Source organism: Schistocerca serialis, chromosome 2 (genome assembly GCF_023864345.2).
Source record: "Schistocerca serialis cubense isolate TAMUIC-IGC-003099 chromosome 2, iqSchSeri2.2, whole genome shotgun sequence".
In the NCBI taxonomy this organism is placed as follows: Eukaryota; Metazoa; Arthropoda; class Insecta; order Orthoptera; family Acrididae; genus Schistocerca; species Schistocerca serialis.
Window position 1 is genome coordinate 76,257,196 of NC_064639.1, and position 12,899 is coordinate 76,270,094.

The window sequence follows — 12,899 nt, forward strand, 5'->3', positions numbered from 1 at the left end:
CAATGCCGACCTAAGTACAAGAGGACTGACACTCTAACTTTCTATGAATAGAACCTCTCCTGTGAGTCCAGTTTTAGATTCCGACGCTTCACTTGAGGTTTACTGTATCCCTTGGACATTCTTATTGACGATGAAACACAGAAATTGCATCCGAATTTAATACAAAAGGCACAATGCGCACTTAAGTACAAGAGGACTGACACTCTAACCTTTTAGGATTTGAACCTCTCCTGTGAGTCCACTTTTAGATTCCGATGCTTCACTACAGGTTTACTGTATACCTTGGAACTTCTTACTGACGAAGAAACACAGTTATTGCATCGGAATAAAAATTCAGAAGGCACAATACCGACTTAAGTACAAGAGTACTGACACTCTACCTTCTACGATTTGAACCTTTCCTGTGAGTCCAGTTTTGGATTCCGATGCTTCACTTCAGGTTTACTGTATCCCTAGGACCTTCGTATTGACGATGAAACACAGAAATTGCATCCGAATTTAACACTCTCTGTACCAGGCCTATTTTATGCACCCGTCCCTAGAAACCGGGCAATTTTACCAATATTAAAAAAATTACTGCATCAAATCTACTGTTTGGATTGTGGCAAATTTGGTACCATCTTGAAGCTGCACATTTCTACTTTAATTCTGAGTGAAAGAAACTACTTTACAATGCACAGCTTTAAGGTACAGTTATAGAAATCACTTAGATGTTTTAAGAATTTAGAAAAAGTCATACGAATAAGGGAATACAATTGTGATTTATTTTTAACCAAAATTGTGGCACTACATTACATGTTTCTGATAGTATACAGTATTACATATAAATTTCACACAGAATCATATTGTTTTTTAGTGTGGAAAATTTTAAAGCAAGGTTCCAGGCAGAGTGCAACGCCACACTGTTCACATTCGTATCGTGTCTCTTTGCGAGAAGCCTTGCCACTCTGTTTCTTGCTCCTGGAACTGCACACGTGACACACACGAGCAGCATACTTCTTAGTAGTTGCAGGTATGTGCTGCAAAAAATGTCTCTTTGTTAGCCGACCTACAGTTCCTTCATTTCTTGGAATGAATTCAAGTGTGTCGTCTTCAACAAGCTGAACTGCAAGCACTGTTATAAAGTCTGTTATTGTAATTTTCTTCCTGTGCACTGCATTGTACAGCCAAAATGCATTTGATACTCCCATAAGCAGCAAATGGAAATATAATTTTCGCCACCATTTCACAGTTCTGTGCTGGAACGGATTGTACTGCAGGCGTTGGTCTCCAATATCCACTCCAATTTTATTGAGGTTGTAATCAAGTACCTGAAGTGGTTTCAATACTACAGACCCATTTCTCTTAGTATGCGTACCAAATGTTGCTTGATGCCTTGTAGACAATGTATACACATCTCTCTTATCTTTCCACTTCATTGCCAATACATTATCTTTACGCCGAAAAGACATTTCGCCCTTTTTCAGCTTAGCAGATACTAAATCTTTAGGCAATCCTTTCCTGGATTTGTTCACAGTACCAACAGCTCCAGTGCCTTTCTCTGCCAGTTGCTGAAATAGCTCTGGACTGGAATAAAATCGATCTAAATACACAGTGTGGCCTTTGTTCAGCAAGCTGCTGTCAGACAACAATCGCAAAATAACCGCAGACGAAGAATTGTCAACAATATGCTTACCAGCATAAACTTCAAAATTTACAACATAGCCACTACTGGCTTCAGCAACAGCATATACTTTCAGTCCATACTTATGAGGCTTATTTTGCATGTAAACACGGAAACTCACACGACCTCGAAATGGGCAAATTCCTTCATCAATTGTCACTTTTTCTGAGGGACGATATGCCTGGATACATCGCTCCTTCAAATTATTATAATATGGCAAAACTTTGTAAAGTGGATGAAATCCATCTTCGCCTGGTTTTTTCTGATTTGAATTGTCAACAAGATGCAAGCATGACAGTATCTGAGTGAAACGCAAACGGCTCATGACATGGGGACAAAAGTTACAACTAAGAACAGGATTAGTGCTCCAATGGTCCGCAATTTTGGGCTTTTTCGAAACACACATGTGGAAAATAATACCCAAGAAACGCCTCATCTCACTTATAGTCACTGGCTTCCACGAACTCAAAACTGAATGGGGCTTCAGATTATTTCCTCTTCTTTTCTTCTGTATTGTCTGTGATGCATACAAATTTGTCTGTCTCTTGAGTTCATTTACGTCACTGTCAGTAAGGAACACTTTACTGCAATCCAGTACAGAACTCGACTCATCAATATCCACTAGTATCTGCCTGGGTGTCGTGTTGACAGGCAGAGGTCGGTAGGTGTCAACTGCAGTCCACTCACTGTCTTTCGGATACGGCACAGCTGCTGGATTTGAAGCAACACCTTCAACATCATTCTCGTCTTCATCTGAAGACAAACTGTCATCAATCTCGTCTTCTAAAAAGAATATCACATTATGTGTAACTACATACATCGTTTACACATGTTCAACAGATATGTGCGTACTGCACAATTACGTGGAAAATTCGGAAATACGTACCTTCAAACACACCATTGCATTCAGAATCGTCTGAATCACTCTCTACATTATCCAGAGTGTCGCTATGATTGATCAAATCCGCAATTTCTGCGTCTGATAAACCGCGCCGAAACATGATGACAAACAACTGAATGATATACAGACTGAGAACGCAAAGATAAGTTTTAACATGAATTACAGCGCTGCCGTGACATCTATGGACGCATTTTGTTAATAAACATCTGAAAAACGTATAGCGCTGGCCAAACCCGTAGAAATAACGTTGCAGTGTTTTGAATGAAATTAAATGTAGCGGCCCGTAAATTTTACGGGCTTGGTGATTTTCGCGCGATCCCAGGCCCGTAAATTTTACGGGCTTGGCGCTTAGAGTGTTAATACTAAAGGCTCAATGCCGACTTAAGTACAAGAGGACTGACACTCTAACTTTCAATGATTAGAACCTCTCCTCTGAGTCCAGTTTTGGATTCCGATTTTTCACTTCAGGTTTACTGTATCCCTTGGACCTTCTTTTTAATGGTGAAGCACAGAAATTGCATCGGAAAGAAATTTAAAACGCACAATGCCGACTTAAGTACAAGAGGACTGACTCTCTACCTTTCTACAATTTGATCCACTCCTGTGAGTCCAGTTTTAGATTCCGATGCTTCACTTCAGGTTTACTGTATACCTTGTACCTTCTTATTGACGATGAATCACATATATTGTATCGGATTTAAATTCAAAAGCACAATGCCGACTTAACTACAAGAGGACTGACACTCTAACTTTCAATGAAATAAATCTCTCCTGTGAGTCCAGTTTTAGATTCTGATTAATCCCTTCAGGTTTACTGTATATTTTCGACCTTCTTACTGACGATGAAACACAGAAATTGCATCCGAATATAATACAAAAGGAACAATGCCGACTTAAGTACAAGAGGACTGACACTCTCACTTTCTATGATTTGAACCTCTCCTGTGAGTCCAGTTTTAAATTCCAATACTTCCCTTCAGTTTTACTGTATACCATGGACCATCTTACAGGCGATGAAACACAGAAATTGCATCCGAATTTAATACAAAACGCACAATGCCGACTTAAGTACAAGAGGACTGACACTCCCACTTTCTATGATTTGAAACTCTTCTGTGAGTACAGTTTTAGATTCCGATGCTTCACTTCAGGTTTCCTGTATACCTTGGACCTTCTTATTGACGATGAAACACAGAAATTGCATCGGAATTAAATTCAGAAGGCACAATGTCGACTTATGTACAAGAGGACGGACACTCTATTTTTCTATGATTTGAACATCTCCTATGAGTCCAGTTTTAGATTCCGATGCTTAACTTCAGCTTTACTGTATCCCTTGGACCTTCTTATTGACTATGAAACACAGAAATTGCATCCGAATTTAATACAAAAGGCGCAATGCCGACTTAAGTAAAAGAACAATGTCACTCTAACTTTCTATGATTTGAACCTCTCCTGTGAGTCCAATTTTAGATTCCGATGCTTCCCTTCACGATTACTGTATACCTTGGACCTTTTTTTTGACGATTGAACACAGAAATTGCATCCGAATTTAATACAAAAGTCACAATGCCGACTTAAGTACAAGAGGACGAACATACTCACTTTCTATGATTTGAACCTCTTCTGTGAGTCCAGTTTTAGATTCCGATGCTACACTTCAGGTTTACTGTATACCATGGACCTTCTTATTGACGATGAAACACAGAATTTGCATTCGAATTTAATACAAAAGGCACAATGCCGACTTAAGTACAAGAGGAATGACACTCTCACTTTCTATGATTTGAACCTGTCCTGTGAGTCCAGTTTTTGATTCCGATGATTCACTTCAGGTTTCCTATATACCTTGGACCTTCTTATTGACGATGAAACACAGAAATTGCATCCGAATTTAATACAAAAGGCACAATGCCGACGTAAGTACAGGAGGACTGACACTCTCACTTTCGATGATTTGAACCTATCCTCTGCGTCCAGGTTTAGATTCCGATGCTTCACTTCAGGTTTCCTGTATACCTTGGACCTTCTTATTGACGATGAAACACAGAAATTTCATCCGAATTAAATTCAAAAGGCACAATGCCGACTGAAGTACAAGGGGACTGACTCTCTAACTTTCTATGATTTGAATCTCTCCTGTGAGTCCAGTTTTAGATTCCGATGATTCACTTCAGGTTTACTGTATCCCTTGGACCTTCTTATTGATGATGAAACACAGAAATTGCATCCGAATTTAATACAAAAGGCACAATGCCGACCTAAGTACAAGAGGACATCCACTCTCACTTTCTATGATTTGAACCTCTCCTGTGAGTCCAGTTTTAGATTCCGATGCTACACTTCAGGTTTATTGTATACCATGGATCTTCTTATTGACGATGAAGCACAGAAAATGCATCGGAATGAAATTCAAAAGGCACAATGCTGACTTAGGTGCAAGATGACTAACACTCTAATTTTCTATGATTTGAACCTCTCCTGTGAGTCCAGTTTTAGAATCCGATGCTTCACTTCAGGTTTACTGTATCCCTTGGACCTTCTTATTGACGATGAAACACAGAAGTTGCATCCGAATGTAATACAAAAGGCACAATGCCGACTTAAGTACAGGAGGACTGACACTCTAACTTTCTATGATTTGAACCTCTCCTATGATTCCAGTTTTAGATTCCCATGCTTCCATACAGGTTTACTGTATACCTTGGACCTTCTTATTGTCGATGAAACACAAAAATTGCATCCGAATTTATTACAAAAGGCACAATGCCGACTTAAGTACAAGAGGACTGACACTCTAAATTTCTATGATTTGAACCTCTCCTGTGAGTCCAGTTTTAGATTCCGATGCTTCCCTTCAGGTTTACTGTATACCTTGGACCTTCTTACTGACGATGAAACACAGAAATTGGATCCGAAATTAATGCAAAAGGCACAATGCCGACTTAAGTACAAGAGGACTGACACTCTCACTTTCTATGATTTGAACCTCTCCTGTGGGTCCAGTTTTAGTTTCCGATGCTTCACTTCAGGTTTCCTGTATACCTTGGACCTTCTTATTGACGATGAAACACAGAAATTGCATCGTAGTTAAATTCAGAAGGCGCAATGCCGACTTACGTACAAGAGGACGGACACTCTAACTTTCTATGATTTGAAAGTCTCCTGTGAGTCCAGTTTTAGATTCCGATCCTACACTTCAGGTTTACTGTATACCATGGACCTTCTTATTGACGATGAAGCACAGAAATTGCATTGAAGTGAAATGCAAGAGGCACAATGCCGGCTTAAGTACAAGATGACTGACACTCTAACTTTCTATGATTTGATCCTCACCTGTGAGTCCAGTTTTAGAATCCGATGCTTCACTTCAGGTTTACTGTATCCCTTGGACCTTCTTATTGACGATGAAACACAGAAATTGGATCCGAATTTAATGCAAAAGGCACAATGCCGACTTAAGTACAAGAGGATTGACACTCTCAGTTTCTATGATTTGAAACTCTCCTGTGAGTACAGTTTAAGATTCCGATGCTTCACTTCAGGTTTCCTGTATACCTTGGACATTCTCATTGACGATGAAACACAGAAATTTCATCCGAATTTAATACAAAAGGCACAGTGCCGACTTACGTACAACAGGACTGAAATTCTAACTTTCTTTGATTTGAACCTCTCCTGTGAGTCCAGTTTTAGATTTCGATGCTTCCCTTCAGGTTTACTGTATACCTTGGACCTTCTTATTGACGATGAAACACAGAAATTGCATCCGAATTTAATACAAAAATCACAATGCCGACTTAAGTACTAGAGGACTGACACTCTAACTTTCTATGATTTGAACCTATCCTTTGAGTCCAGTTTTATATTCCGATGCTTCACTTCAGGTTTACTGTATACCTTGGACCTTCTTATTGACGATGAAACACAGAAATAGGATCCGAATTTAATGCAAAAGCACAATGCCGACTTAAGAACAAGAGGACTGACACTCTAACTTTCTATGAATTGAACCTCTCCTGTGAGTCCAGTTTTAGATTCCGACGCTTCACTTGAGGTTAACTGTATCCCTTGGACATTCTTATTGGCAATGAAACACAGAAATTGCATCCGAATTTAGTACAAAAGGCACAATGCGCACTTAAGTACAAGAGGACTGACACTTTAACCTTCTAGGATTTGAACCTCTCCTGTGAGTCCAGTTTTAAATTCCGATGCTTCACTACAGGTTTACTGTATACCTTGGAACTTCTTACTGACGAAGAAACACAGTAATTGCATCGGAATAAAAATTCAAAACGCACAATGCCGACTTAAGTACAAGAGTACTGACACTCTACCTTTCTACAATTTGAACCACTCCTGTGAGTCCAGTTTTAGATTCCAATGCTTCACTTCAGGTTTACTGTATACCTTGGACCTTCTTATTGACAGTGAAACACAGAAATTGCATCGGAATGAAATTCAAAAGCACAATGCCGACTTAACTACAAGAGGACTGACACTCAAACTTTCAATGAAATAAATCACTCCTGTGAGTCCAGTTTTAGATTCCGATGCATCCCTTCAGGTTTCTGTATACCTTCGACCTTCTTACTGACGATGAAACACAGAAATTGCATCCGAATTTAATACAAAAGGCACAATGCCGACTTAAGTACAAGAGGACTGACACTCTCACTTCCTTTGATTTAAACCTCTCCTGTGAGTCCAGTTTTAGATTCCAATGCTTGCCTTCAGTTTTCCTGTATACCATGGACCTTCTTACAGGCCATGAAACACAGAAATTGCATCCGAATTAAATACAAAAGGCACAATGCCGCCTTAAGTACGAGAGGACTGACACTCTAACTTTCTACAATTTGAACCTCTCCTGTGAGTCCAGTTTTAGATATCGATGCCTCACTTCAGGTTTACTGTATCCCTTGGACCTTCTTATTGACGATGAAACACAGAAATTGCATCCGAATTTAACACATGAGGCACAATGCCGACTTATGTACAAGAGGACTGACACTCTAACTTTCTATGATTTGAACCTCTCCTGTGAGTCCAGTTTTAGATTCCGATGCATCACTTCAGGTTTACTGTATACCTTGGACCTTCTTATTGACGATGAAACACAGAAATTGGATCCGAATTTAATGCAAAAGGCACAATGCTGACTTAAGTACAAGAGGATTGTTACTCTCAGTTTCTATGATTTCAAACTCTCCTGTGAGTACAGTTTAAGATTCCGATGCTTCACTTCAGGTTTCCTGTATACCTTGGACCTTCACATTGACGGTGAAACACAGAAATTGCATCCGAATTTAATACAAAAGGCACAGTGCCGACTTAAGTACAAGAGGACTGACACTCTAACTTTCTATGATTTGAACCTCTCCTGTGAGTCCAGTTTTAGATTTCGATGCTTCCCTTCAGGTTTACTGTATACCTTACACCTTCTTGTTGACGATGAAACACAGAAATTGCATCCGATTTTAATACAAAAAGCACAATGCCGACTTAAGTACAAGAGGACTGACACTCTCACTTTCTATGATTTGAACCTCTCCTGTGAGTCCAGTTTTAGATTCCGATGCTTCACTTCAGGTTTCCTGTATACCTTGGACCTTCTTATTGACGATGAAACACAGATATTGAATCCAAATTATATTGAAAAGGCACAATGCCGACATAAGTACAAGAGAACTGACTCTCTAACTTTCTATTGATTGAACCACTCCTGTGAGTCCAGTTTTAGATTCCTATGATTCACTTCAGGTTTCTTGTATCCCTTGGACCTTCCTATTGATGAAGAAACACAGAAATTGCATCCGAATTTAATACAAAAGGCACAATGCCGACTTAAGTACAAGAGGACAGACACTCTCACTTTCTAAGATTTGAACAACTCCTGTGAATCCACTTTTAGATTCCGATGCTTCACATCAGGTTTCCTGTATACCTTGGACCTTCTTATTGACGATGAAACACAGAAATTGCATCCGAATTTAATACAAAAGGCACAGCCGACTTAAGTACAAGTGGACTGACATTCTCACTTTCTATGCTTTGAACCTGTCCTGTGAGTCCAGTTTTAGATTCCGTTGCTTCCCTTCAGGTTTACTGTATACCTTGGACCTTCTTACTGACGATGAAACACAGAAATTGCATCCGAATGTAATACAAAAGGCACAATGCCTACTTAAGTACAAGGTTACTGACACTCCAAATTTCTATGATTGGAACCTCTCCTTTGGGTCCAGTTTTAAATTCCGATGCTTCACTTGAGGTTTACTGTATACCTTGGACCTTCTTATTGACGATGAAACACAGAAATTGTATCCGAATTTAATGCAAAAGGCACAATGCCGAATTAAGTACAAGAGGACTGATACTCTAACTTTCTGTGAATTGAACCTCTCCTGTGAGTCCAGTTTTAGATTCGGACGCTTCACTTGAGGTTTACTGTATCATTTGGACATTCTAATTGACGATGAAACACAGAAATTACATCCGAATTTAATACAAAAGGCACAATGCGCACTTAAGTACAAGAGGACTGACACTCTAACCTTCTAGGATTTGAACCTCTCCTGTGAGTCCAGTATTAGATTCCGATGCTTCACTTCAGATTTACTGTATCCCTAGGACCTTCGTATTGACGATGAAACGCAGAAATTGCATCCGAATTTAATACAAAAGGCACAATGCCGACTTAAGTACAAGAGTACTGACACTCTAACTTTCAATGATTAGAACCTCTCCTGTGAATCCAGTTTTAGATACCGAATTTTTCACTTCAGGTTTACTGTATCCCTTGGACCTTCTTTTTAACGGTGAAGCACAGAAATTGCATCAGACTGAAATTCAAAAGGCACAATGCCGACTTAAGTACAAGAGGGCTGTCACTCTACCTTTCTACAATTTGAACCACTCCTGTGAGTCCAGTTTCAGATTCCGATGCTTCACTTCAGGTTTACTGTATACCTTGAACCTTCTTATTGAAGATGAAACACAGAAATTGCATCGGAATTAAATTGAAAAGCACAATACCGGCTTAAGTACAAGAGGACTTACACTAAATTTCAAAGATATAAATCTCTCCTGTGAGTCCAGTTTTAGATTCCGATGCATCCCTTCAGGTTTACTGTATATCTTCGACCGTCTTACTGACGATGAAACACAGAAATTGCATCCGAATTTAATACAAAAGGCACAATGCCGACTTAAGTACAAGAGGACTGACACTCTAACTTTCTGTAATTTGAACCTCTCCTGTGAATCCAGTTTTAGATTCCGATGCATCACTTCAGGTTTACTGTATACCTTGGACCTTCTTATTGACGATGAAACACAGAAATTGGATCCGAATTTAATGCAAAGGCACAAAGCCGACTTAAGTACAAGAGGATTGACACTCTCAGTTTCTATGATTTGAAACTCTCCTGTGAGTACAGTTTAAGATTCCGATGCGTCACTTCAGGTTTCCTGTATACCTTGGACCTTCTCATTGACGATGAAACACAGATATTGCATCCGAATTTAATACAAAAGGCACAGTGCCGACTCACGTACAAGAGGAATGACACTCTCACTTTCTATGATTTGAACCTCTCCTGTGGGTTCAGTTTTAGCTTCCGATGCTTCACTTCAGGTTTCCTGTATACCTTGGACATTCTTATTGACGTTGAAACACAGAAATTGCATCAAAATTAAATTCAGAAGGCGCAATGCCGACTTAAGTACAAGAGGACGGACACTCTAACTTTCTATGATTTGAACCTCTCTTGTGAGTCCAGTTTTAGATTCCGATGCTACACTTCAGGTTCACTGTATACCATGGACCTTCTTATTGACGATGAAACACAGAAATTGCATCAAAATTAAATTCAGAAGGCGCAATGCCAACTTAAGTACAAGAGGCCTGACACTCTAACTTTCTATGATTTGAACCTCTTCTGCGAGTCCAGTTTTAGAATTCGATGCTTCCCTTCAGGTTTACTGTATACCTTGGACCTTCTTATTGACGATGAAACACAGAAATTTCATCCGAATTTAATACAAAAAGCACAATGCCGACTTAAGTACAAGAGGACTGACACTCTCACTTTCTATGATTTGAACCACTCCTGTGAGTCCAGTTTTAGATTCCGATGCTTCACTTCAGGTTTCCTGTATACCTTGGACCTTCTTATTGACGATGAAACACAGATATTGCATCCGAATTAAATTGAAAAGGCACAATTCCGACTTAAGTGCAAGAGGACTGACTCTCTAACTTTCTATGATTTGAACCACTCCTGTGAGTCCAGTTTTAGATTCCTATGATTCACTTCAGCTTTACTGTATCCCTTGGACCTTCTTATTGATGAAGAAACACAGAAATTGCATCCGAATTTAATACAAAAGGCACAATGCCGACTTATGTACAAGAGGACAGACACTCTCACTTTCTATGATTTGAACCTCACCTGTGAGTCCACTTTTAGATTCCGAAGATCCGCTTCAGGTATCCTGTATACATTGGACCTTCATATTGACGATGAAACACAGAAATTGCATCCGAATTTAATACAAAAGGCACAATGCCGACTTAAGTACAAGAGGACTGACATTCTCACTTCCTATGATTTGAACCTGTCCTGTGATTCCAGTTTTAGATTCCGATGCTTCCCTTCAGGTTTACTGTATACCTTGGACCTTCTTACTGACGATGTAACACAGAAATTGCATCCGAATTTAATACAAATGGCACAATGCCGACTTAAGTGCAAGAGGACTGACACTCTAAATTTCTATGAATTGAAACTCTCCTTTGAGTCCAGTTTTATATTCCGATGCTTCACTTCAGGTTTACTGTATACCTTGGACCTTCTTATTGACGATGAAACACAGAAATTGGATCCGAATTTAATGCAAAAGCACAATGCCGACTTAAATACAAGAGGACTGACACTCTAACTTGCTATGAATTGAACCTCTCCTGTGAGTCCAGTTTTAGATTCCGACGCTTCACTTGAGGTTTACTGTATCCCTTGGACATTCTTATTGACAATGAAACACAGAAATTGCATCCGAATTTAATACAAAAGGCACAATGCGCACCTATGTACAAGAGGACTGACACTCTAACCTTCTAGGATTTGAACCTCTCCAGTGAGTCCAGTTTTAGATTCCGATGCTGCAATACAGGTTCACTGTATACCGTGGAACTTCTTACTGACGAAGAAACACAGTAATTGCATTGGAATAAAAATTCAAAAGGCACAATGCCGACTTAAGTACAAGAGGACTGACACTCTACCTTCTACGATTTGAACCTCTCCTGTGAGTCCAGTTTTAGATTCCGATGCTTCACTTCAGATTTACTGTATCCCTAGGACCTTCTTATTGACGATGAAACACAGAAATTGGATTCGAATTTAATGCAAAGGCACAATGCCGACTTAAGTACAAGAGGATTGACACTCTCAGTTTCTATGATTTGAAACTCTCCTGTGAGTACAGTTTAAGATTCCGATGCGTCACTTCAGGTTTCCTGTATACCTTGGACCTTCTCATTGACGATGAAACACAGAAATTGGATCCGAATTTAATACAAAATGCACAGTGCCGACTCACGTACAAGAGGAATGACACTCTCACTTTCTATGATTTGAACCTCTCCTGTGGGTCCAGTTTTAGTTTCCGATGCTTCACTTCAGGTTTCCTGTATACCTTGGACATTCTTATTGACGATGAAACACAGAAATTGCATCAAAATTAAATTCAGAAAGCGCAATGCCGACTTAAGTACAAGAGGACGGACACTCTAACTTTCTATGATTTGAACCTCTCTTGTGAGTCCAGTTTTAGATTCCGATGCTACACCTCAGGTTCACTGTATACCATGGACCTTCTTATTGACGATGAAGCACAGAAATTGCATCGAAGTGAAATTCAAAAGGCACAATGGCGACTTAAGTAGAAGATGACTGACACTCTAACTTTCTATGATTTAAACCTCTCCTGTGAGTCCAGTTTCAGAATCCGATGCTTCACTTCAGGTTTACTGTATCCCTTGGACCTTCTTATTGACGATGAAACACAGAAATAGCTTCCGAATGTAATACAAAAGGCACAATGCCAACTTAAGTACAAGAGGCCTGACACTCTAACTTTCTATGATTTGAACCTCTTCTGCGAGTCCAGTTTTAGAATTCGATGCTTCCCTTCAGGTTTACTGTATACCTTGAACCTTCTTATTGACGATGAAACACAGAAATTTTATCCGAATTTAATACAAAAAGAACAATGCCGACTTAAGTACAAGAGGACTGACACTCTCACTTTCTATGAATTGAACCT

General features: G+C 39.5%; 1 protein-coding gene across 1 annotated transcript; it reads right to left on the reverse strand.

The window, feature by feature from the left end:
- Nucleotides 1–830: 830 nt before the first annotated feature.
- On the reverse strand, nt 831–2,483 carry LOC126455736 (piggyBac transposable element-derived protein 4-like). Its single transcript, XM_050091505.1, has one exon. The coding sequence runs from the start codon at nt 2,481–2,483 to the stop codon at nt 831–833; it is 1,653 nt and encodes a 550-aa protein (XP_049947462.1).
- Between the last annotated feature and the right edge of the window lie 10,416 nt (nt 2,484–12,899).